The sequence below is a fragment of the Oryctolagus cuniculus genome, chromosome 6 (genome assembly GCF_051225735.1).
Source record: "Oryctolagus cuniculus isolate XC-2025 breed Fujian yellow rabbit chromosome 6, ASM5122573v1, whole genome shotgun sequence".
NCBI lineage: Eukaryota > Metazoa > Chordata > Mammalia > Lagomorpha > Leporidae > Oryctolagus > Oryctolagus cuniculus.
In genome coordinates, this window is record NC_142872.1 from 81,371,966 (window position 1) to 81,399,073 (window position 27,108).

General features: G+C 39.7%; 1 protein-coding gene across 3 annotated transcripts in view; it reads left to right on the top strand.

The window, feature by feature from the left end:
• XKR4 (XK related 4) overlaps positions 1–26,479 on the top strand; it is a 485,043-nt gene extending 458,564 nt beyond the window's left edge. Inside the window, exons 3-4 of one of the 3 annotated variants that reach the window (XM_070076615.2) lie at positions 7,788–11,236; positions 18,651–26,479. In XM_070076615.2, coding sequence (XP_069932716.1) covers positions 7,788–8,734 — 947 coding nt within the window. In that variant the 3' untranslated portion in view covers positions 8,735–11,236; positions 18,651–26,479. Of the gene's footprint in view, positions 1–7,787; positions 11,237–18,650 lie in introns of those variants that run through there. The other 2 variants (XM_070076616.2, XM_089335246.1) reach the window with 2 other exon arrangements.
• The last annotated feature ends 629 nt before the right edge of the window (positions 26,480–27,108 follow it).

Below are 27,108 nucleotides of genomic sequence, written 5' to 3' on the forward strand. Positions count from 1 at the left end.
ACTTCCGATCCAGCTCTCTGCTGTGGCCTGGGAAAGCAGTAGAAGATGGCCCAAGTCCTTGGGCCCCTGCACCTACATGGGAGACCTGGAAGAAGCTCCTGGCTTCAGATCAGTGCAGCTCTGGCCATTGCAGCCAATTGGGGAGTGAACCATCAGATGGAAGACCTCTCTCTCTCTCTCTCTCTCTCTCTCTCTCTCTCTGCCTCTCTTCTCTCTGTGTAACTCTGACTTTCAAATAAGTAAATCTTAAAAAAATTCAGTTCTAGGGTTGAGATTGTGGCATAGTGGGTTAAGCAACAATCTGAGATGCCAGCATCCCATAGGGTCACCAGTTCGATTCCCTGAGTTCCTCCACTTTGGTTCCAGCTCCCTGCTGATAGCCTGGGAAAAGAGCAGAAGATGGTTCAAGTGATTAGGCCCCTGTACCCAAGTGGGAGACCTGGATGAAGCTCTTGCCTCCTGGCTTCAGCCTGTCCCAGCCCCTGCTGCTCCAGCCATTTGGGAAGTGAAACATTGGATGGAAGATCTCTCTCTCTCTCTCTCTCTCTCTCTCTCTCTCTCTCTCTCTGCGTATCTCTCCATCTCTCTCTGTAACTCTGCCTTTCAAATAATTAGCTATATATTTTAAAAATAATACAATTCTTATGGGGCTGACACTGTGGCGCAGCAGGTTAATACCCTGGCCTGAAGCATGGGCATCCCATATGGGTGCCGGTTCGAGACCTGGCTGCTCCTTTTCCGATCCAGCTCTCTGCTGTGGCCTGAGAAAGTAGCAGAAGATGGCCAAAGTCCTTGGGCCCCTGCACCTGCGTGGGAGACCTGGAAGGAGCTCCTGGCTTCGGATCAGTGCAGCTCTGGCCGTTGCGGCCAACTGGGGAGTGAACAATCTTTAAAAAAAAAAATACAATTCTAGAGCTGGCACTGTAGCTTAGTGGGTAAAGCCTCAGCCTGCAGTGCCAACATCCCATATGGGCACCGGTTGAAGTCCCGGCTGCTCCACTTCTGATCCAGCTCTCTGTTATGGCCTGGAAAGCAATAGAAGATGGCCCAAGTCCTTGGGCCCCTGCACCAGCGTGGGAGACCAGGAAGAAGCTCTTGGCTCTTGGCTTTGGATCAGCCCAGCTCTGGCCATTGTGGCCATTTGGGGAGTGAACCAGCAGATGGAAGACCTCTCTCTTTCTCTCTGCCTTTGCCACTCTGTAATTCTGCCTTCAACTAAATAAATAAATCTTTTTAAAAAATCCAATTTCATATTATGTTTATTGGAAGCAGGAAATAGAGAAAAAATAATGCTAGAGCACAGGCAAAACAGGGAAGAAGAGACCAAGAGAAGACAGAACAAGTGGAAGGCAGGGAAGGAAGAAAAGCACAAAAGGAGACGCCCTCTGAGGAAAAGGCAGCCACACGAAGCAAAAAGAAGAGAGGAGAAAACCTGAAAACTTTGCCGTTCACTGGGACTACATGATATCGATTTCTATCAGTTCCTTTTGACATGTTAAGTAGTTCGTATTAGATCCATAACCCTCACTCTGAAAAGTCTTTATTCAAAATGGACCGATATTTTAGACATCCTCTGGCTCACGAAGCCTTGGATGTAATAATTTATAAGCACATGTCTGAGGGGCCAGAAATAGCTCCCAAAGACTTCCACAGCAAAACTCCTGGATTATAATAGTTCCAAGAGTGCTATGTCCTTTATCAACTCTTCTACAAAGAAAATGGATATCTAGATATCTGGAAAGATAACCAGCTCAAAATGACAGAATAAAAATAAAAATCATACCAACTTCACAGTCACTGGACTGCTGTATTCAAAGTCACGTCCATCACTCAGGCTGCAGTGAAGTAAGAAAACAAAGAACCTTGAATCATCAGCTGGATTCAGTTGGGTGACAGAGGCCAAGTTGGATCATAAAGAGTTGGATTTGGGTGACTGTGCAACATGGTATTTCAGTCAAGTTGCACATAAAACCTTTGTGTTATAACTATCGCATCCTGTCTGGAAATTCGTGTTCCCTCTCATTCTGAGAAGGGCTTTACACCAACAACAGATGGGATCAGGGAAGACTCATTTTGTTATTTCTGTGAGGAAGTAATGTTGTCACCTATAGCCAGATGGCTTCCAGGTAGGGTCTCAGGTAGACGGATACACAGCTAAGGACAGGATTTACTGCCTGCAGATCTGGGAGAGTAATTGAAGGTAGGGAGCCAGTGAGATCAGTAGAGAGAGGCTGAGAAGGAAGTGGATCAAGGGTTGCAGCCTGAGCAATGCCATCATCTGGGGGACAATTAGACAAAAATAGTGAAACAAGGAACAAGAGGGAAAGCAAGAGATCAGTCTGAAGCAAAGGAGAAGAAATCATGTCAAGTGAATGGTGTTTGGAGAGGGTAAGGGGGACTTGCTGCATGTTTCTAAGGCCTTGGGAAGGAGCTCTGGGAAAAGAGGAAGACAGGCTAGAGGGGGTCAGGATCCTTTCTCTGGAAGCAGGAGGGTCAGCTCTGGAGTAGAAGAAGGGCCATTTATACCTGAAACAAAGGAAGAGCAGGAAACAGGGAGGATAAATCATTTAACATTTCAAAGTGAGGCTCAATTCCTTTTCCATAAAAAGACATCATAGCACTAGATGAGCTCTGAGGTTTTGTCATCTGTTTTAAAATTTTACAAAATAGGGCTGGCGCTGTGGCATAGCAGGTAAAGCCTCCACCTGCAGTGCCAGTATCCCATATGGGTGCTGGTTAGAGTCCCAGCTGCGCCACTTCTGATCCAGCTCCCTGCTATGGCCTGGGAAAGCAGTAGAGGATGGCTTAAGTCCCTGGGCCTCTGCACCCACATGGGAGATCCAGAAGAAGCTCCTGGCTTCAGATCAGCACAGCTCTGGCCATTGTGGCCATCTGAGGAGTGATCCAGTAGATGAAAGACCTCTCTCTTTCTCTCTGCCTCTGCCTCCCTGTAACTCTGCCTTTCAAATAAATAAATAAATCTTTTTTTAAAAAGTTAAGAAATAGGATGATCCCTTGGAGTCCACTGTAGCTGTGTTTGCAGTCTGATTTTAGCATAATGTTTCCATGAGCGATATGCTACTCATTTAAAAAAAAATACAGACAGACACATAAAGTATTTCCTTGGACGCCTGAAGGAATCTTTACATTTTAGTATTGTAATGTTTTTAAAACTATGTTGTTCAATGTCACTTGTGTATTCCTGCCTAAGATGCATAAACTAAGTCTAACCATAAGGAAAGAGCAGGGAAACTCAAAGCAAAGAATCCATTTCTTGCCTGCTTGCTTGCTTGCATGCTTTTTTGAGTTACTATACTCTTCACAAAATGTCAATATCATAAAAGGCAAAGAAAATCTATGGAAGTTTTCCAGACTAAAGAAAACTAAATTGGTAATACAAAGGCAATGTCTGATCCTAGACTTGATCCTGTACTAGTGGGGAAAATTCTGGAATAGACATTGTTAAGGTCAACTGATGACATTGGTATACTGATGGTTGATGAGAAAAAAAGTATTCCTCAATCTTAAATTGACTGAAGTTGATAACTTTACTATGGTTATGAAAGAATATTCATGTCCATAAAACATAAACACTTGTACATCTTAGAGTAAAGCACCATTACATATGCAGTTTTTAAAGGCCTACATGAACAACATTTTTCAAATATTTTAAAAATTTTGTTTATTTTATTTGAAAGGCAGAGTTACAGAGAGAGATCTTCCATCTGCTGGTTCACTCTCCAAATGACAGTAAGATGGGGCTGGTCCAGGCCAAAGCCAAGAAGCCAGAACTCCATCTGGGTCTTCTATGTGGGTGGCATAGGCCCAAGTACTTGAGCCATCTTCTCCTGCCTTTCCAGGCACATTAACAGGGGGCTGGATCAGAAGTGGAGTAGCCAGGACTCAAACTGTCACTCCTATATGGGATGCTAATATCATAGGCAGTGGCTTAACCTGCTGTGCTACAACACTGACCCCAACATATGCAATTTATTCTCAAATAATTGGGGTGGGCTGTCCAATGATGAACCAAATGAGGCCAAAAGACAATCTGGCCAGAGGGTATATAGATGTTCAATGCCCTATTTTTACCCTTGGAATTAAGTTTGAAATTCTTTGCAGAGAAAAATTTTAAATGTCTGTCATTAACTTATTAAATGAAGGAGCCATCATCAGAGGTCTGTGTTCCAGTTCTGGCTGTCATCCTTCAGAAGTTCTGGAAACTGGGGCAGGTGTTGTGGTACAGCAAGTCAAGCCACTGCCTGGGATGCCTACATTCCGTGTCAGAGTGTCAGGGATCAAGTCCCACTTCTTCATCCTATCCAGCCTCCTGTAATGGGCACCCTGAGAAGTAGCAAATGATAGTTCAAGTATTTGGATCCTTGCCACCACGTGGGAGACCCAGATGGAGTTCCTGGATCTTGGTGCTCGCTCTCTCTCTCTCTCTCTTTTTCTCTCTCTCATGGCCTTTCAAATAAATATATAACATTTGTATTTAAAAAGAAATTCTGGAGAGCCATACTCAAATTATAAGGTGGTGCCTTGCTGAGGAAGTGTGTCTTGGTGCTGGAAACACTCAGGTTGATAGCCTTTGTGGAAAGAGTAAAAATACTGAATGTTCCATGGCAGATGTGAGTTTGTAATGAAGAATGCTGAGGGAGTTAACTCTTAAATGATCCCATATTTTCTGTTCAAGAATGTTTGCTTCATAAAAATTAATTGCTAAGCAGAAAAAAAAGCATTATGAAATGATTAAGAGAAAGTCTAACTCATGCTAAGGCAGAGAATTCAGAAAAGGGGTGGTCACAGTGGCAGGAGATGCTCCTTTGGTATGGATTCATTTTTAATTGTAGGCTATATAGAAAGTAAAGCTGATGGTCAGTCCTCATTTGCCTACTGACAAAATATCACGTTATTTTTCCCAGAGTCTCAAACATAGACTTGCAATAAAAGGGGTGAACACTACCAGGGAATTTGGATGTGGCTAGTTTTTCTATTTTTTTAAATCTGATAACAGATAATTTGATAATGTCATGTAATTAAAATTTCTGGCTGTTTTCTCACTGCTTTGGAAAACAGCCTTCAATATCAGACTGGTAAACCCATTCTGACCACCCTGGTGAAGTCTGCTCTGTGGCTCTGTGGTTTGTAGGAGCATGACCCACAATGCAGTCGTCTTCCTGAGTTGAGGGTGCTTCGGTGCCTTTTTTTTTTTTTTTTTTGACAGGCAGAGTGGACAGTGAGAGAGAGAGACAGAGAGAAAGGTCTTCCTTTTGCCATTGGTTCACCCTCCAATGGCCGCCATGGCCAGCGCGCTGCGGCCCGCGCACCGCGCTGATCGGAAGGCAGGAGCCAGGTGCTTCTCCTGGTCTCCCATGAGGTGCAGGGCCCAGGGACTTGGACCATCATCCACTGCACTCCCGGGCCACAGCAGAGAGCTGGCCTGGAAGGGGGGCAACCGGGACAGAATTTGGCGCTCCAACCGGGACTAGAACCCGGTGTGCCGGTGCCGCAAGGCGGAGGATTAGTCTAGTGAGCCGCGGCGCCGGCTGAGGGTGCTTCTTAAAGGAGGGGTAGTGAGGCAGGGAAGAGATGTGCTGGTGCCCCGGGGTTAAAGGGCCCAGCTTAGAAGCCAATAATAGAGAGCACTGACGGCTCAAGAAATTACACTTTTGCAAATAGTACATATGGGAGTAAGATATCAGTGGCTGTTATGCCACACAAAGGATTCATGTTAAAATGGCACAACCTTTGTTCTTATATCCTAAGCTGATAGAAAGCATGTTGTTCCCACAATTATTCCATCATCTTGTTATTTCCCATCCTCTCATTTTCTTTCTGCAATCTTTAATCACTCCTCTTTCACTTTCTTCACTCTTTAACTTGCTTTGTAGTTGATATTGGTGTCTTCCATTTCATAGGAATTAAATTAACATATTCTCCTTTGTGTTCTGGGCTCTAACTGACCTAGAAATACAAGAGTACTTCAAAACATTTTTGGAGTGGGAGGGAGGGAAGTGTCACCGTGTTCCTAAATCTGTAAATAGGGAATATAACACACTTGTATAACTTAAATAAAATTTTTTAAAAAGTAAAAAATTGTGGAAAATGGACTTAAAAGATGTTCATTTTGGTGCCAGAAGTTTTGAGATCCACACATATAGTGCATTTTTAAAAGCTCATGGGAAATGAGTAGTATGAAAAAACTATAAATGGATTTCAAATTTCTGCACAAAAATAAATTTACCCTTTAATTCCATTTTTATGCACTTTTTGATATTCTCTCAAATCATTGTAGCTGTTGACTTTTAGAAATTAAAGATTTTTGTACTGACCAGAAAAACATCTCAAGTTCTCAGTGCCACATGTCTGGGTATTGTGACTGCTTTACTGTGAGAAGGCATGCATAATGGCTGTTTGAAAATATTTTTGTATCAATATTGTTTTCTAGAATTCACCTTACTCAAGGAGGATGCATAAGAAATAATTATTTTGGCTGAATATTTTTTCTATCAATTAGTGAACCCATTTTCTGCAAGAGTCATTTTTTAAGTTCACATTTCAAGCATTGTAGATAACAGCTTCCTCTAAGAATATTTTTTAAAAAGAATCTACTAATTCCATTACAAGCTCTTGGCAATACACTTACCTAATATTACTTCCAAAAAGGAGAAAAATATAATAATTCCTATATATAATTAATAAGAGACCTCATGAGGAAAAAGCCAGTTGGACTCTAACAGGAGACCATGATTAATCTTAGTAAGCCTTGCTACAGCTCATGAAATAAACCAGCTGCAATGCAGATTGATGTAACATTTTCTGTGTCTGGAAATCTTCCAAAGAGCTGTCCTAAAGGATGCCAGTGTGATTTTAGGGAATCGTTGTCCCTATCTGGTCTTCAAGGATGAACTCTGAGTTACAGTAAATGGATCAAGAGTAAAGGAAAGCAGTGAAAATGATTTTTAAATTTTGGAAATTTACTTTTAGAAGGAATGCTCACCAAATAGGGTTGATACAATGATTAAAATAGAAGTGGTAGGAAAGCTATGTCAGTACAATCTCTAATTTATGAAAGGCTGTGGCAGAAATGACAGTGAGTGGACATGTCTCTCTAAAGGCAATGGTAATGAGAAAGTTCAACGTTTCAGGAAGAGTATTGAATTGCATCAATTCAAACTGAACAGCAGGCATCAAAAGAAACATTGTTCTGGCGATACCTTTCCTTATTTTTAAGAGTAAGCTCTCCCTTGTGAATGAATGAGCTACACTTACTCATGCTTAGGAGCAGAAAGGTAAACCAGCTGGTCTTCAGATTACCCAAGATGATCTATCCCTTTCAACCACAGGATCTCAAAGCTGATAGGAAGCCCTGGTTTTATCAATTAGGACTCCAGTTTAAACGGTTGTCCAAGGTCATGCAGGTAGACGTGGTCACCTTGAAACAGCAACCCACGTCTCAACCTCCAACCCACTGTTATTTTCCCAGTAAATGAAACTAACTCTTTGGTCTATTTACATCACACACACAGAAAGTGAAATCCTGTCCATGTTAGTTTGGAGGAACATTCTATTTGCTTCTTGACTTTCCCATAAGGTCTGGACCTTAGAGTGGACAGAGCTTACATTCCCAAGTGAGTGTTCAGTCCTGTGAAAACCCAAAGAAATTAGTTTCTGCTAAGGTCACAGATAGTGGTCCCCAGGCCCACTGCTGCCTGTGACTTGACTTCCAGAGGGTATCACTGCGTCTCACTGTTGACAGAATGTCTTCCTGTTTGCCTCTGTAGGTTTCACAGCTGCAGCCTCCCTCGTGTCCCTGGCTTGGGCCCTTGCCTCCTACCAGAAGGCCCTCCGGGACTCTCGGGATGACAAGAAACCCATCAGCTATATGGCCGTCATCATCCAGTTCTGCTGGCACTTCTTCACCATCGCCGCCAGGGTCATCACCTTTGCCCTCTTTGCCTCCGTGTTCCAGCTCTACTTTGGGATCTTCATCGTCCTTCACTGGTGCATCATGACCTTCTGGATCGTCCACTGTGAGACGGAATTCTGTATCACCAAATGGGAGGAGATCGTGTTCGACATGGTGGTGGGGATCATCTACATCTTCAGCTGGTTCAACGTCAAGGAAGGCAGGACACGCTGTCGGCTGTTCATTTACTATTTTGTGATCCTTTTGGAAAACACAGCCTTGAGCGCCCTCTGGTACCTCTACAAGGCGCCTCAGATTGCAGATGCGTTTGCCATTCCGGCGCTCTGCGTGGTGTTCAGCAGCTTTTTAACTGGCGTGGTTTTTATGCTGATGTATTATGCCTTCTTTCACCCCAATGGACCCAGATTCGGGCAGTCACCAAGTTGTGCTTGTGAGGACCCCGTCGCTGCCTTCACTCTGCCACCGGAAGTGGCCACGAGCACCCTACGCTCCATCTCCAACAACCGCAGCATGGTCAGCGACCGCGACCAGAAATTTGCAGAGCGGGACGGGTGTGTCCCTGTCTTTCAGGTGCGCCCCACTGCCCCGTCCACCCCATCATCTCGTCCACCACGGATTGAAGAATCAGTCATTAAAATTGACCTGTTCAGGAACAGGTACCCAGCGTGGGAGAGACACGTTTTGGACCGAAGCCTCCGCAAGGCCATTTTAGCCTTTGACTGTTCCCCGTCTCCTCCAAGGCTGCAGTACAAAGATGATGCCCTTATCCAGGAGCGGTTGGAATACGAAACCACTTTATAGAACAAATGGACCTACAGGAGCCACAAGGTCCAGTTGAAGGGTGACAGCAGGGCTGTGGCAATAAGGACAGTTATCCTAGAGTAGGGCAGTGAGCTGTGATGTTCTTAGTCTGACCATCATTATGATCATCGTTTGATTCCCCATCAGCTGACTGTTTGCTGCTGGTCCCCTTTCAAACCAGCAGCACGGAGTCTCTTATTCCACCCAAAGGATGAGGCCAGCTGGGTGCGACTGTGGCTACCACACCCCTCCTGCACACAGTCTTGGAGCATATCTGCCAGAGGGCACCATTAACATGGAAAATTCTGCCTCTGATCAATAGGGTGTTTTGATGGAGTTAACTGATCTTTGCATAAAAATATGTTGAGTCATACACACACATCTACACACTGACACGCACACAACACCAGTTCTCTGTCAAAATAGGTTAGGTGATCTTTCTTGAGGCAAAGTTCAGATTCCCGTGGGAATATAAACACCAAGAGGAAGGGAGAATACATCCCTCAAGACTCCAGAAAAAAAAAAAAAGTAATAGCACTTAGAAAAGAATTCATAAACCATTTTCTCATTTGGAAACAAATACCGTGCGTGAGATGCCTATCCAATGGACAACCCACTCAAGTGTGTTTACACGTGTACTGCCATAGACAAAATGGTTCATGTCCTACACATTTCAGGATTTGTTGTTCTTTTTTTAACTTTCAGTTGAGAACGTTCTTTACGACAGAAATCCTATGCAGCACATGTATGGCTTTTGATGCGAGCTTGATGACTTCGTGATGTAACTTAAATGATTATCGTGATTCAGTATTCAATTGCAAAAATTCAATAACTATACAAAGAGGAAGTGGAGGGGGGAGGCAAAATGAGAATCTGGTTCCCAGGCCTGTGCAGCTCACACTGAAATGTTGCTGGGCCCAAATGCAGAACAAGTGGCTCTGTGGGCAAATAAAATTGTACAAAAAAATTTGTACAATACAAATGACTCCATGCCACACCTTTCTAGTGCCAAACACCGTAACCACAGGACTGACAGGCAATCCCCTAGCAACTGAGAATGAGTGGCTTGAGCCCCCTAAAAGTGGACAAGAGAATGAACAATCAAGTTCTCCACTGTGTATAGACTGCCCCCGTCCCATCTGAGGTCAAAGTGATGCATCTTTTAGAGGCTTTGGTACACTTTTTAGTAAGTATAAGCAAACAAAAGCAGTGAATACGCTATGAGAAAACCCTTCCAAACTGATTGAGGGCTTATCACTATATCCAGCTAATATTTGTATTTGAATCATCTGCAAAGTCGCACTCTTGCAACAAGCTTCTGGGTTTTAAATACCTCCGCACAGCAAGTAACTGTTCCGCTTTCTGTTCTCAGTGTCCTCGGTCATGGTGCTTTTTGTTGCATTAAAAGTGCCAGTCAAACTTTGATAGTATTTTTTTATAGTTGGTGCAGAGTGGAATAACTCATGGATTATTTCAATATTTTTGTAATAAAAATATAGGGTATACACATAGACATCATCACTTTTTTTATAGACCTGGAATTGTTTAAAATACATTCAGCATCATAGTCACTTGGGATGTCAGAAATTGGTCCACAAATTCCATCAGCCTGCCTTGGCAGATTGAAAACACCTGTCTCTTGCAAGATCACCCTATTTTTGCAAGTCAGTGCCCCTAGGAACCTGGCCAGGGGTGCTATCAGTGCTTCAGGCGAAGAGAGAATCAGCTTAACTAGAAAGGGCTTGTCATGACTGGCCAATGTTTCCCAGGAGGTCAAAGATGTAAATGGTTATTTTCATCCATCCATTATAACACACCTGGCCACAGTGGAAGATGTCTTAAACTTCCTTCCCTGGTTTTATAAAAACCCAAGTGATATATTAAATACCAATCAAGATACTAAACAGAAAGGAAAATGTTTAACTTAGTTATTGGGACTGCCGAATTCACTTAAAATAGTCATGTTCCATAGCCACCACCTCTATCGGGTGTGTCATTCAGAACCGCTGTCCTCATGATGACATCCACAGCAAGTTACAGAGGTTCAACCTAGGACTTTTTTTGGTGCAAAACCCCAAAGTGATTTTTTTAAAAATAGACAATTTTTATCAGTAGACATTCTTCATACTACTCCATGATTTGATCCTCCAAGCAAGATTTCCACTAAAAATTAACTTATCCTTTGTTGGGAAGTGGAAGGATTTCCTAGTCACCAGTAGAGGCCCTGGAGGACGCTCTTCTTATCAGCGGTTGGTGAGAACTTTGCACCCCCACTGTAGAAGGACAAAAAAAAAAAGAGAGAGAGAGAGATTACTTTGGCAATTCTTCACTTTTGAGCAGAACCATGAGTTATTAGCCTTGTTAGTTCCAAGACAACTTTTAACTGATGATCTATGGAAATTGAATCTCTCAGTTGGACTATACCTTTGATCCCATGAGTAAATATCAGTATAATAGTGTCAATGAACACAAATCCAACAGGCCCCATCATTCTTCAATCACGTAAGTTCTAACTTCTTTCTCAACTTGATCCCTCATGTAATACATTAAGAGTTGAAACGGCTACTATGTAAATAAAAAATAATGTACTGTGCTTTGTCTTGGAGGTGACACTAGTAGTCAGAAGCTTGAATTTTCTCCAAAAATGTAAATACTCTGTCATACAATATACTTGAAGATGATGATGATTTAGTGAATCATGAATTCTTGTTAAGGAAGTGCCATATCCAAAATGTTATAAATGACAACCTTTCAAAAGATTACAAGAACAAACACTTGCTTCCAAGAGCCATGGTGATTGAATCATACTTTCATGATTCAAAAAGCACTGCACAGCCATCATACTGGTATGGGAATACAAATTTTGCCAGTTTTTAGATGCAGAGTTTACACAGAGTTTGTAGTATTAAGACCTAAAGCAATGTATTCAGTGTATAAGGGAACTGTTTGATTTGTGTATTCATATTCTAATCTTTCCTAAAATTTAATTTTTAATTTATCATAAACCCTCTACAAGGAGGAACTGGAGAATCCACAAGGATTAGCTGTGGTTAGTGTACAAATTGGAACCACTGATCCCACATCTGTGAGCTCTGACTTCCTCGCCTTCAGGGATTTAGTCCACATAAGGATATAAAGAGAGGAATCTGCTCTCAGTGTACCCACTATTTGCCTAGAGTCTTAAAATCTGCTAAGGGAAAATAACTACTTTTTTGATGTTCAAACAAGCATTTCTAAATGAAACCACACTTAAAGAACATATCTATATCTATCTATCTATATATATATATATCCCAGAAAAGTACAAAAAGTACTTCAATTTTCTGGAAAAAAAGGAATTTCAAAAGTTAATTTTGGTGCAGAAAACTGTTGAAATCCATGCATAGTTTATTTTTCATTTTCCATGAGCTTTTCAAAGATATATATGTGTATACTTATATAAAATAAATATATATAAATCTATCTTAACATAAATATGCATGAATATATATCTTATAACACACATACATATATCTTAAAATGCAGATAGATATTTATCTTAAAATACAGATAGATATCTGTCTTAAAATAAAGACTGGTACTTTAAGTATTTGGACGGAAAAAGAAGTTTCCTGTAGAAATCAAAGTGTGCTCCCCTAGACTATCCTGTTGGCCCATTCACATGGCCTTACATGGGTTGTCTGTTTCAGTAACTCTGACTTTATAGATACCCAGTTCATTTGTGATGAGTGCTAGGAATCTCACAAATAAAACAAATCCTCTCATTGATGTGAGAAACTCAGTATTATCAAAAGATAAATACAAAGACAACCTGACAATAAAGATAAAATGAAGCATTTATGGCTCATTTCTAAATCCCCGACTTATTTTCCTCTAAGAACAAATGATGCAATTCTAATGAGCAATTAAAAATGCATGAGAATAATGATATCCCAGTGACATTTAAAAAAATCAAGTATACAAGTATATATGCTTTCCCAACTAAAGGAATGGAGATAAAGAGCATAATTAGTGGCCTTTAATGCATCTGAAGTGGTGTGTTATTGATGTATGAACTTTCAGATAAGAAAACTTTTCCTTCAGCATTTCCACAATCATCTCATCCTTACAGTCCATGGCTACAAGACATTGATACATGTATGAACTTCATTTGGAGAACCCTGGATAGAATTCAGCATTCCTCAGCTGAGTGAGCTTTTTCATTACTTAAGGATCTCATCTTTTAAGTAGCTGAGTAGAATAGCTTTGTGTCATTTCAAATTTTCTTTCTCTGAACAGATAGAGTTGAGCAAAAAAATCTTCTGATGTCCTTACCAAGTTTGTATAAGGTTATGCATTTGCTTTTAAGTTTCCAAATGCCATTAAGTGGAAACAGGTTCTGACAAAATGTTTAGACAAGAATTCAAGGATTTTTTTTTCAAATGAACCATTTTCTAGACTAAATATATGCTCTCTTGCACTTTCCACACATCCTTGCCATTAGCCATTACCATTTCTATAAAAAACTTGCATGAGACTGGTGCATTTTTATATTTCTAAGGAGAGTTCCTTAAAGCCTTTTTAAAAATAGCACAGCCTGTCTTTCAGAATCTAGTGTAGAGGATGGTTGATGCTCATGGTGACAGCACCGCGGGAATGAGGTGGCCCTTCCTGGAATTTCAGTGATGGGTTCAAAGAAGTTCACTTCATTCCTTCACTTCACCAATGCAATGCCACTTTTGAAAACAATCAAAATCACTGCTTCTGCCAGCTTGTAACTCCTAACACTGCTTCTCCACCTGATGCTCTCAAGCTTTCCGGAATGGCTGAGGATGGTCATTGCAGCCCAGCCCGTGTCTCTGCGTCTCTGGTCGGGCCAAGAAATGATCTGCATGCTTGGGTATGCGCGTACCACAGCACCAGGACACTGCAGAGCTCTTTCTGCCTACGTATGTCTTGTCCAGTTGCTGTCCTAAAAATGGGCTCATGGAAAGATTCCCAGCACGTGCCTGTGATCGACAGCCTCGACAGGTTCATTACTCATCCCAAAGAAAAACTGCAGAGTGTGGGTGGGATTGTACAACAACATAATGAGCCATTTAATTTTGTTAATTGTAGCAATTAGGCTAACTCACAAGCCGCCTGCTCTAGCAGCAGAAAGCCAAATGGAAGAAGTGGCCAACAGCCATGTGCCCACAGGAATGAGGGACTCAGAAACTCTCCCTAGAGTGTTTGAGGTGTCATGTGGTTTCGTTATGTATCTGAAGCTCTGTCTCTGGATTCCACAAGAAGAAAAATAATCAGACTTTTGTTCTACTGCATGCAGTAATCTAGCCCAGAAATTTAAAACTCAGTCAATCTGGGGCCTATGTTGTGCTAAATAAGGCATGGCTGAATGTCTCTGAAATGTTTTCACAATATATCGACACAGCCCAAAGTCAGAAACAAATTGAATAAATCAAATTTTTGCTTTGGTCAGTTTAGTTCCCCTTAGATTTTCTTGCAGTTCCATTATCCATGTTGAGAGTAGTTTACTGGGATTAAGTGGTCACCACTTGGCCAGTGCTGTGCTAAAGATCTTTGTCTATGTGATCTCATTTAGCCTTCACAACCGCCTTTGAGTGAAGCATCACTTACAGAAGGCAAAATGTCAGCTCGGGCATGGTAAGCAGCTTGTCCAAGACTGCAGTTGGCACACAGCGGAGCTGAGAGTCAAACACAATTTTTCACAACTGCAACTCCTTCTAGAAGAACAGCGAATATTTTGATTATTCCCATCAAAATCTATTCCTGATTTGACAGATCTTCAGGAGAAACAGAATCATGATAGGATGATCAGATTTTTCAAAGAAAATTTCATTTAAAAGCTAAATATATCTTTCAAAATTAAAAGTTAAAGATAAAATGTCAATAAAGAGAAATGGAATCTCTATTGCCTGTATTCTTCCAGTCTGGAAAATGCTCCCTCTCACATGACTCTACTCTGCCCTAAATTAAGTGATGAACATCAATTAACTTGGTACCTCTTCTCACATTTTTTATATGTGTATACCACTGTCATCTATCTAGGCAGATAGAAAATTAACTAAACCCCATTACTTTGATAAAGAAAGTGAAGGAGAGAGAGAAAGGGAAGAAAGGAAAGAGGTTGAGCTTGGTTACCTCTTCAAAGTGACATTATTTTCATTTTATAAGATAAGCCTGTTCCATTGCCATCATTTTTCCTAAATTTTATTTGATATTTTAAAGTCACAAAATTTAGTTTTTACAAAGAGCCTTGTCTTAGATCAAAGGGATAGATGCAAAGAATGTAGCAATATAACAAATATTTTGTTAATTTAGTTATAAATTAATTAATGCTATATCTCCCTTCTCAGTTTAGATGCAGCATGCCTAAAGATTTAGAAGATGAAAGTTTAGTGCTATAATCCATTGAATAATATTGCATAGTAAGCTCTGTGTCATGTTTTAATTAATAATATTAACAAGGTAACCAATAATAAACCAGGAATTTCCTCAACCCCTGGTTTTCATTTTCTAAAAGGTTTCAGTGATCAATCTGAATGTAATACATTTTTTAAGAATTTATTTATTTGAGAGGTAGAGTTACAGACAGAGAGAGGGAGAGACACAGAGAGAAGTCTTCCATCCACTGGTCTACTTCCCAAATGGCCACAACTGCCAGAGGTAGGCCTACTTGAAAAAAACAAGATAGGAGCTTCTCCTGGATCTCCCACATGGATGCAGGGGCCCAAGCTCTTGGGCCATCTTCCACTGCTTTCCCAGGCCACAGAAGAGAGCTGGATAGGAAGAGGAGCAGCCAGGACACAAAATGGCATAGAGGAAGGCTTAGCCCACTACACCATAGAGCCAGCCCGTGAGTGTAACATATTAAAATGTAAACAGTCATCTATCTTCCTACTTTGATTTGATTTAAGCAGATCTTTATGAGCTTACATGAGATTATAAGCCATTCATTTGTATAGAAAACAGCCTCAGAAGGAAATATGTGTTACTTCATCAGCCTCTTTTTATAAATGAGACAACTGAGATCTAAGCGTATCAGGTAATTTCTGTGTTCAGTATCTTACATTAGACTTTTACTGATTCTGTCCAGTCATTCATTCAGCAAGAATGATCTCCAGGACTAGGACCACTGGGCAATGCACCCCCAAGCACAAAAGGAATCTTGCACCAGAGTAGCTCACAATTTCATGAGTAGTGGCATCAATTTCATAACTTCAGCTCTCTTTTCTACTGTACCACACAGATGCTTCTCTTCCTATTATCCATATTTAATTTTATAACAGGAACAAGTATTTGGCACATCAGTTAAGATGCTGCTTGGGATGCCCACATCTCATATCTGAGTGCCTGTCTTGAGTCTTGCCTCCATCTCTTCAGACCAAGCTTCCTGCAACTGTACACTATGAGGCAGCAGATGATGGCTCAAGTGCTTCGGTCCCTGCCACCTACTTGGGAAACCCAGTCTGAGTTGTAGGCTCCTGGATTTGGCCTGGTCTGGCTGTAGCTATTGTGATTATTTGGGGAGTGAAGCAGCAGATAGATCTCTCTCTCTCTCTCTCAGTCTCCCTCTCTCGTTTTCTCTCCATCTACCTTTCAAATAAGATGAAGATAAACAGGTAAAAATATTAAAATAAAATTTAAAACCCTGCTAGTAATAATAATTTTATAATAAAGCCATCAAAAACAAAAATATTTCCAAGACTATATTAGCAGTCACCATACCAAATGACAAACATAATGATGTGCATACAAAGATAAATACTTGATGACTCAGTAAAAAGAGAAAGCAATTTTATAACTTTTAAAAAATTTTTTTTTAAATTTTTTGACAGGCAGAGTGGACAGTGAGAGAGACAGAGAGAAAGGTCTTCCTTTGACATTGGTTCACCCTCCAATGGCCGCCACGGTCAGTGCACTGCGGCCGGCACATCACGCTGATCCGAAGCCAGGAGCCAGGTGCTTATCCTGGTCTCGCATGGGGTACAGGGCCCAAGCACTTGGGCCATCCTCCGCTGCACTCCCTGGCCACAGCAGAGAGCTGGACTGGAAGAGGGGCAACCAGGACAGAATCCGGCGCCCCAACCGGGACTAGAACCCAGTGTGCCGGCGCCGCAAGGTAGAGGATTAGCCTAGTGAGCCACGGCGCGTGCCATAACTTGTTTTTAATAGCTCCAACATCAGATAACTTTGAATAAAAGTAAAAAAGCAACAGAAAAATTAAGATACTCTCATAGCATATAGTATTTAACTGAAAGCAGCCACCTCTGAATAAATTTTGGAGATATGTCTGAGAATTTCTTTCAAGAAAAGGCACAAACTTAAGGAGCTCCTGAGGTCTCTGTAGAGATTTCCAAGATGTTGCTTCTCTGAGTTTCAGGAAAGCATCCTTCACGGGTGCACACTGGATGTTGCCAGCAGATGTTATTTAGGAACAACAAATTTCCAATCAACTTCAGCTATTATAACTTGGGAGGTTGTTTGATGAAAGCCATACCTCCACAGCCCAAAACCAGGAGTCAAGATAGCCAGCCCAGACCCTGGGCATCCTCTGGCTGTCTTTGGCTCCAGTCCTGGTAGCTCTTGCAACATAGTGCAAAGAAAATGGCTTCCCACAGATGTATGGCTCGCATTACTAAAAATCACTACTAATCTGTAAGACTAGTTTTCCTTAAGAGAAATAATTATGGTTAGGGAATTATAAATCAATTGGTTTGCTATGCACTAAAAGAGGAAATAAAGCGTATTAATTTTTGTGAGCACAGAGTAATTTGAAGAATTCCCTGATAAGCTTCATTAAGCATTAATAAAAGAGCTGGTGTAACCATATTGCCCCGTCTGTACCAGGATTTCTAGGCTTGTGCTACCGTTACTATTTTCACTACTCTGACTGTTGCTGTTTTAGCCATTGCACCAGAGGAGAAGAATGCAGTTACGGATAAGATGTTTGCAGAGCAAAGATCATGTTTAACAAAACAAATCAACACCAAATTAATTAAGGAAAATAATAAGCAAATATCATCAGTACAGTGCCAACACAAATTTTTTCTTGTGCTGTTATTGAAGCCTGTCACCTGCTCTGTTATTAAAATTGAATAAAATGCAAGGTTTTGTGTTTTTATTGAGCTTAATCGACTGAATTAAGTAGGTTGGCCCTCTCTTCTCTCCACTGCTAGATTTGCATTAAAATGGAATTAATCAAATTCTTACCTAATTGAAGGGCTAAAAATATTAACAGAGATGTTGTGCTTGAACCAATTTAATTTGACTGCTCTGGTGGCATTCTGGTGTGGAGATGTATCAAATTAACAATATTAATTATTTCAGTGAATTAATTTATCAGTAAATCCTAAGACACCCCTAAGTTGTTTGAAAACATATTTCTGGTTCTTATCATTGGAAAGAATTCTTACTTCAGTCACAAATCAGCAGCACATGTCTTAATTAACAACAGTATTTCAAACCATTGTGATTCTGGAAAGGGAACCCTAGAGGTTCCGTGTGTTGGGCACTGCTACATTCACTTAGCAATTAACCTTTGAATTGTGGTATTCTACTGGGTTCTCTATGATTTCCTATTCAAATTAGAAGCCACAGCACACACTGGTGTAACCAATGGAAACCTGTCAGCTAGTGAAAGAATTGTCATTTTTTATCCTCCTTTCAAAAAATTCAAATATTCAACATCCATTATTAACCTTAGCAATGCTCTATACACAAAAAGCGAAGTGAATCTCTAAAGGATGTTTGGAAAGCCTGTGTTGAAACATATTCCCTGGTCTGAATCAGAGACATGGTGCTCTGTGAATTGGAAGGGGAAGGGTGGCTATGAGCCAGTCATAGCAGAAACAAGGCCTCGCTTGTCGCCAAGCTGCACATTGCTGATGCTATTGATTCCCTTCTTTTTTTACAGAAGCATCTTGGAACTTGTCAAGTTTAACTGGAAATGATTCGCAGTTCATTAATTCAACTGACACTTTATTCCTGCAAATTCTTGACTTGTAATATTATAATCAAGCTACTACAAGGGAACATTAATCAGTTTGTGGAAAGGGAGCACTTCCTTCGAGGGTGAGCCATGAAGTACCCAGGCCTGAAGATAAAGACCTCTGTGAAGCAGAGCTAATGAATTCGTACAACCTGGTTCCTCTTCATCGATGCTAGGAACATACAGATGCTTCATTTTTTATGCCACTAAGTGTTGCTTTGGGAAAGAAAGAGAGAGAGAAATTTATCAATGAATTCTTGGGGGCTTGTGCAGCTCAGAGAATGGGTATGAGTCATGGAGAATTCCTTTAAGTGGATTCAAATCCACTTGTTTGGAAATGAAAAAAAGTCACTGTCACCTGTTTAGTCATTGACCTTTGTCTGCATACAGTTGCTGCTTTTACTGCATTTCTTGAGACTACCATTATTAGCTTTGTAATAAGCAATTTGTAAAAATTGAGTTTATAATTCAATTTCAGAGGTAAAATCTGTGTGGATATAGCTATTGAATGATTTGATTCTCTGACTTGTTAGATGATGACATTATCACTTCCAAACTGAGATCCATTTCTATGTGGAATTAGCCACCCTATGGCTTCTCAGATCACACAGAACCTTGGTTACACGCTCCAAGATCTCCACTATGATATTCTTAATGCCTCTGTGTTCACTTAGAAGTAAACAAGTGATCTCATAGTTTTAAATTATAGTTCTCTCCCACTTGCTTCTCTTTTTTTCAAAGATTTGAGTTATAAGGTAAGAATGAGGTCATCAGACATTTTCAATTTGATCATAGTTTCAGAGTATTCAAGAGAGTCACGTATCCATATGTTCTTATGAAGTCTTCTGTCTAATCTTTTGTTGTCACAGTTTTAGGAATTAGCCCTAAATGAATGAGTGGAAGTAATTAGATCAAACCAATGGTAGTCTAGAAGAAAAGTGAGACGAGAAAGAAGCAGGGATCGTTTTTCTTGTGCTTCAAAGATGTTTCTCTTCCTACATGATCATCTTGGTGGTTGTCTCCAAGATGCACCAAGAGCTACTAAATAATAATCCAAGTTCTCAACTCTAGGATCACAGCCAGTCCTTTATGAGAACTAGCTCTTGGCATAAGCACTGAAATTGAATAATAGAAAAGTGGCCTACCACCATGTGACTTACTCTCAATTGCAAGGCAATGAAAACGTGCAACTTGAAGAAAAGTTCATTTTTGAAGTCTAAAGAGAACTTAAGCACAAAGACACTCTGTAACATACAGTGAGGTGGTTGACTGTGGGGACAAAGGAGCAATAAACAGTCCTCTTGGACAAGGCTTATGGGAAAGAGTGACCATAGCAGTGCTGGGTGTTGGGATAAAGGGTTTCTTTCCATTAGAAAGGTCTAGGTATGGTGACTGAAGAGAAAATCTCTCAGTGGCTCACCAGGAATATTTGCTTTTTTACAGAAACAAGTTTAAGGTAGTCACTGACGTTCCATAACCAGGACAACAGGCTTGAGAAAGGCCAAGGCCTGACTAGCATAGGAACAGGGAGCAGAAATTCGCGGTTTCATGTCTGAGACTGGCTGTCTCCTTAAGAGAACTCCCACTTTCTGACCATTCTTGATCACTGGCTCCATACACTGCTCTGTACACCGAGAGCTTCTGATGGATTATAAGATAGGATATTTGAAGGCATTGTGAGTCAATCTTGCTTGTAGAGCATGAAATATTTAATTGTCCATCCTTCTAACAACAATGGTATTCAGGGTTACCATGGCCTTATTCATCCTCCCATTGTAAATAGATCATGGCATCAGGAGTCTCTGTGTTCACACTCAGTAAGCCAGGTTTACAGGTACTAGAATCTTTTAAACATACTTTGGATCTTGATTCTGCCAATCACTTAGTCTGTGTATCTATTTCCAAACTGGAATCTAATTCTTGTGACAATGATTTTCAGAATAATGGAAACAAACCAACAAAAAAAGAACAGTTAAGCATTTTTCCAACATAGACAAACCCATTGGACCATTGATAGCCCTAAAGCTCTGATTTTTCCTCATGACCAAATTTCTTTCCATTTGAGGTATTTCAGCATCTGAATTTTTCGGACGATTGCTGAACCATCTTCACTAAACCAAAGTAGACAGTACGGCATTATTAAAAATAAAGACTGTCCATGCTAATGCAAACATCCCAACGAAAAGTGAAGAAGCTCATTCAAGTGGTAAATTTGGTCTTCTTGATAGTAAGCATCTGGTTACTATTAAGAAAAGTGCAGATACTGGAAGTGTATAGTTTTCTGTTTGGTTGTCTGGTATTGTATGAACAGACAAACTGCTCAGGTGATGTAGGTAATGGAATTCAACTTTCTGGTGTCATAATCAGTTGCTGGTGGTATTCTGTTGCTAGCAGTCTCTTTGTTGTGCAAAGAGAAATAAATGATGTAGAGCAAATGTTATTTGATTTTTATTTACTGTGGGAAAACACGTGGATGGAAGAAGTTCAGGAGGCTGCCCTGGGTATCATAGGTTTGACTGCAGCATTGCCCTTCTTCAAAGGGGTAGTTCCAGCAATCTTCCACTTGGCCCCTTTCAGGGAGTGAAACTTTTCCTTTGGATTTTGTTACATTTAGAGTTTTTATTGTCACTCTTCCACTGTTCATATAATCTTAATCACTCACAAAGTCTACTTTATGCAATGTGAAGGGTAATACAAATTCATTAACTTTTTATTTCTCAGATAGAAGTTTTCATGTCAAGCATTCCTTGCTATACCTTTTCACCATAGAAATTGTTTAAACTGCTTGATTTCACAGTGTCAACAGAAGCAAGAACTATTTTTCCAAATCAATAGTAATCTATAATTTTTTGTTTCATTGTTGATATTGTTCCTATTGCCAAGTGTTAACTGGTCTTTGTGAAAACTGGAATATTAGTGTTTTTACTTATAGTCACTGTTAAAATTCCCCAAAAAAAAAAGAGAAAAAATGGCATCAAAGGGTAATACTCTTTTCAGAAGGAACATGTGTGGTGTTCATATCAACTCGTGTATTTGTGATTATTTGTAGATGTTTCTTATAAGGTTAGGAAGATAATCTTGTTTATTTAGTGTTGGCTCTGGGTTGCTGAGCATGTGAATTTCTTCAAATTGTGTGCTTAGCTCATTTACCATTCAGAAGCTCTGCAGAAAAGCAAAGAAATTTAGACCAAATTTCTCTTAAGAGCTCTTATATTGCAGAACTTACTAGAAGGCACTGACTCTGAGCAGGCACACAGAGCACTGAAAGGTATTGAGCTATGCAAAATCTTGAGGGGATTTCCAGGGAAAATCTAAATATTTTGAAGGTTGGGGTTAGGTAAAATTTTCATGTGTCAAGTTCAATACTCAGTGCCAAGTTAGAACAACTTCCTGGGCTAAGCCATGAAGTTCTCTTTTGAGTTCCCCCTTCCCTCAAATGCAGAAGTTCCCTTACCTCAAATGGATACTCCACTTTGTATAGCAAGGACCTCCAGCCACTGTGGCACCACTGCCCGGTGCTAATTGTGTCTTTGGAAGGCGGGTCATGGCTACTGTGTAAAACTTTCAAAACCAGAAGACTCTCCAACATCAATGTGTGTAGCAACCCAAATTGGTTTTGCTTTTCTTTTCCCTAAGATTTTTACTTCCCTAAATCCTTTTCCAAAATTTTTTACCAACATGTTATTGACAAGATGTTTAGTTGAATTAGAAACAAAGAGATAAAAATCAATTGGCAAGAATAAAAAATTTGTTATTTTTTTCGGTTATTTTTGAATATGTAATCTTTGAATGGAAGTTATGGTTTAGCTGTAAACCCAAAATCCCAGTGTTGAACATAATGACTGTCTTCAGTAGGCTTAAATATATCCTATGAAGCAGTATGCTTTTACACTCCATTCCTGGACACAGGAATGTGAGGGGGCTATGGTCCAGGGACTAGAAAAAAGGGACTAGAAAACTGCACACCTGAGTCCTAATCCCTGGGCCATCTCTTTAGCTTCAGAAACTCACCCTTGGCCTCATTTTTCCCATAGATAGAAGAGAGATAATATTTATGTATCTACCTCGTGGGATGTTGTAAAGATTAATGAGTATTGGTGAAGTACTCTGAGATTAGAAATACTGTCACTCCCAATGATTGACATGAACCCAAGGAGAGCTATTTGCAGCACAAGGGTGGGCTAAGGGGTGGGCCAAGTTGTCTGAGGAACTCACCAGCAATAACTCACCAAGCAGAGAACAGTTATTCATCACTCAATGTAAGTAAAACTTTCCCTTCAAAGGTTCCTGTAGAACTTTGTAAATGATCAGCTTTTTAATGAGGAAATTAATTCCTTTCATACAGAACAATAATTTTCTTCTTAGCCAAACTGAAATTTTACTAAATGTTTATTAAAAATGTATCCAGAAAACTTGGTTCCTTCTGATGCCTAAGGAGTTTGCATGCCTGACCCCCATCTACATTTTCTGTAACCCATAGATGGTACCTCCAGTTTAGCACTAATGATTACCAAGTCGTGTTCCGAAATCTGCAGTGTGTGTGGGGGGGATCCTTAAGAGATATTATTGAGATTAAATTTTGTGTTGCTTACACTGAGTTTCCTTTTTATCCCTGATATTACACATCTCTCTCAACAAAAAAATGTAAAGGCCCATTCCTGCTTAGAACTCCTGAGTTGGTTCATTTTCATATTACAAGTACATTTCAAATATTTTAGAGAAATGTTACTCAAGAGCTTCAGTTTCTATCAATGTATATGTGAATACTACTGAAAGATAAAGGAGTTGGTAGGCAAACAACCTCAAGATGTCCTCGACAACTTCCTGCAACTATGGTGTTTTCTCTTACTTAAATGATCCATCCTAATAAGAGCTAATGCTAAATAACATTATTTGGGGTTATAAATATTTACAATTTTGAAGGTAAAGAGGTGATATCATGAGGTAAAAAGACATCCATGAAACAACACTAACAAAGCAGATAATGATTTCATGATGTGACTTCGGGTAGCAGAGTTGTACATAAATTTTATCATTGTGTCTTTACTTAATGATTATATTCCTTTGCAAATCTTTTTGTGTGCTCTTAATGGTATGATTTTAGAAAGTTTACCATGGGAAGTGGGTTTAAGATCCTGTTGTGTTTAGAGCTGATGTAGACATAACATACTTATTCAATATAATCTCTTCTGGATTCTAAAATCTACTTGATTGCAATATATCAAACTTTAAAATTTCCAAATCAGTTAAACATTTCTAGTGCATTCTCGAACATTCCAAATCACCCAGGCAATTAAAAAAAAATCTGTGCTGCCATTCAAAACTTAAGTATTGCTTTGAAATAAAATGAGTATAGTGAGTCAAAAAATGATTTTACTTTCCCTGGCTTTTTTTTTTCTAATTCCAAGTACAGCAGAAGATTCTTTTTGCTATGAAAAGAAATGTTTCTGTTTTTATTTGGTTTTGTACAAGAAAACTGAAGTTGGTAATATGGATTAGATACAAGGGCCTGAAATGAGCGAGGGGTGACTTTTCAGATTGCTAGGATGAGGGGGAGGCATGGGGAGATTCAACTACAGAGATACAAAACAGAATCCACAAGAGTTAGAGCTGGACAATTCCTTGAAAAAGTTATTCATCAAACAGGTAAAAAAAAAAAAAACAGATGGAGGTAGTGTGTTATTTAGCTATAAACTAGATATCTAGTTTCTGAGAGCTTGGAGGCTTGAGCCTCTTTTCAATGCTTTCCCAACCACATGGAATTCTCCAGAGCCCTCCTTGAAAGTCAGAAGCTCTGCCAGAAAAGCTAGTTTTCAACAAAAATATATATGACTATACTGCTTTGGACACATCATTTCTGTAACCATCACATATGTGATACTGTGTAAATGTAATTGCCGACTTTCACGGCTATTTCCAGTTAAGGTTCTATTCTGTAAACAAATGATAGAAAACAAATGGAAAGTCCTTTTTGTTCAAAGCAATTGCCTCCCAACTTATTTACGTCTGTTTATATCATTGGATTATTATTATCACAAAGTACCTTTGATGTTTAGATGGTATGAGTTAAATGAAAGAATAAATCTTGTGGTCAAGAGTTTATTGGGATCCCACCTGAAGCCTTTCTTTGGTTAAAGAGACTGGAAAACAAGGGGACCACAGTATTCTCTGGGTGAGAACTTAGCCTCTACTATGTATTTTCTGCTTTTCTTCTCCATCGTCAGAGAGCTCAGTAATCTCAGGAGAAATACAGTGGCCGATATGGAAATTATGTTTCTCCCTTTCTCAGAACAAAGAGAAAAACCAATGAGCCAGAAACTCTCTCCTTTGAAATCACATCCTGTTGAAGGCTAAGACACAAATTTTTTTAAAAAAGGAAATTATCCTATTGATTCTCTTCTCAGTTTCTACTCAATTCTTCTTAGTTTGGATTACATTTTCTAGGAATTACCATTCATGCCATTTTATCTGATATCTTCAATACAGAAATGGTGAGAGACAAGCTACAAATGAGATAACTACAGATATAAATTTCATCTGTACAATGTCCTATGAAGCAGATTGGAAATAAATTCTGCTACCACTAATATTCTGGTTTAAATAAAAATATTTAATAGAAAAATGGAAGTATTTTCTCAGCATTAAACCATTGCACAAGATAAACCTGCTTCTAAATAGCAAGGATTTTTGCTACTGATATTTGTTCTTCATTCTCCAGTTATTTTAAGTAAGTTTCACATCTAACTACCTCAACAATTGTTGTTTTGTTTAGACACATGAGATCATGCACTTTGTGATCAATAAGTCCTTCATTTAAAATTTCAAAAGGATACTTGGTATAAAGCAATTTGCAAAGTTGTGTACATGACGTAAGCAACCCAAACTCAGAAGGTTGTACTTCATTCTGTTTGTTTGTTTCTAAGCTTGGTTTGTGGTAAAATCCTCATTTCCACTCAAACCAAGAGAAGCTGCTCTATATTTGCTTAATTTGCCTTAAATATTTTGTGCTCCTTTCCCTGTTCATATATTTTTTTGTTTGTTTTAAAACTATCTCTGGAAACAGAAATGTAACAGGTGGCAGATGAACAGCAAACTGAAGAGAATGGACCAATAATTTCTCAGTTCCCTGTTGTCAACTATCTGCATGACATTCTGATTGCACAACATTGCCATTCCTGTGTGTCTCTCTCCATTCATAGAAATAAGATCTGAGAGCCCCCATGTGTGTGTAGAGAATTTCCCCAGTAGGAGCACAGTGCCTGGACCCGAATGACAACCTTGGCAGTTCTTGTGCTTTTACTTTGTAAACACTGTACAAATGTATTTGGAGTTTTATTTGAAATGAAAAATTAAATGAGTTATTAAATTTTTCCTGTAAATATATATATTCAAATTCCATGTATCCAAACATTCCTTTAGCGTTCGGATCGTAAGCGTGTCTGTATGGCTGGAGGCCTCTGCCTCCTGGCACTGACCCAATGTGCTCTAGTTCCAAGCACAGTGTGTGGAGTATTTGATGTACTACAGTACCATAGTTATTTTGGTCTGTTAAATAAGTTGCAATTTGTGATGAAATGAAGTGGAAAGTAGTACTTCACAATGAGCAAATTTCCTTGGTTACATGATTTTTCTTGTAAAACTTTAAAAAAAGAAAACTTGAAATTTTATATATTTGGATTTTGTAGATTTTTTTTTATTTTATTGCAACACAAGGTACCAAAATCATTAAATAAAGTACACTGTGGTCATTTTAACAGAAGTGTGAGTTGTTGATTCTTTTTAAGTCTTCCAAAAGAGCAAGACACCATTGTTGTTAATATAGGAAAATGTACACGTGGATCATGGGGTTTAAATCTTACAATAAACATAACTGAAATACACTTAAAATGAAGCTACATCACTTTTTAGGATGTTTCATTTCTTTTATTTCTGAGAAGTGCTAAAGAGTGTTCATCTAGAATAATTATGAATAAAGCAACAAGATAATTCAGGTCACAAAGAGGCTTCTAAATAATTACATAAGTTGTTTAAATATTAATTAAAATTATCAGTGAACAAAAGTATTTCTAAAAGATAATATATCTAGGCCGGTGCCACGCTCACTAGGCTAATCCTCCACCTGCGGCGCCACCACCCCGGGTTCTAGTCCTGGTTGGGGCGCCAGATTCTGTCCCGGTTGCTCCTCTTCCAGTCCAGCTCTCTGCTGTGGCCCAGGAGTGCAGTGGAGGATGGCCCAAGTCCTTGGGCCCTGCACCCACATGGGAGACCAGGAGGAAGCACCTGGCTCCTGGCTTCGGATCGACGCAGTGCAACGGCCATAGGGGCCATTTCGGGGGTGAACCAACAGAAGGAAGATCTTTCTCTCTGTCTCTCTCTCTCTCTC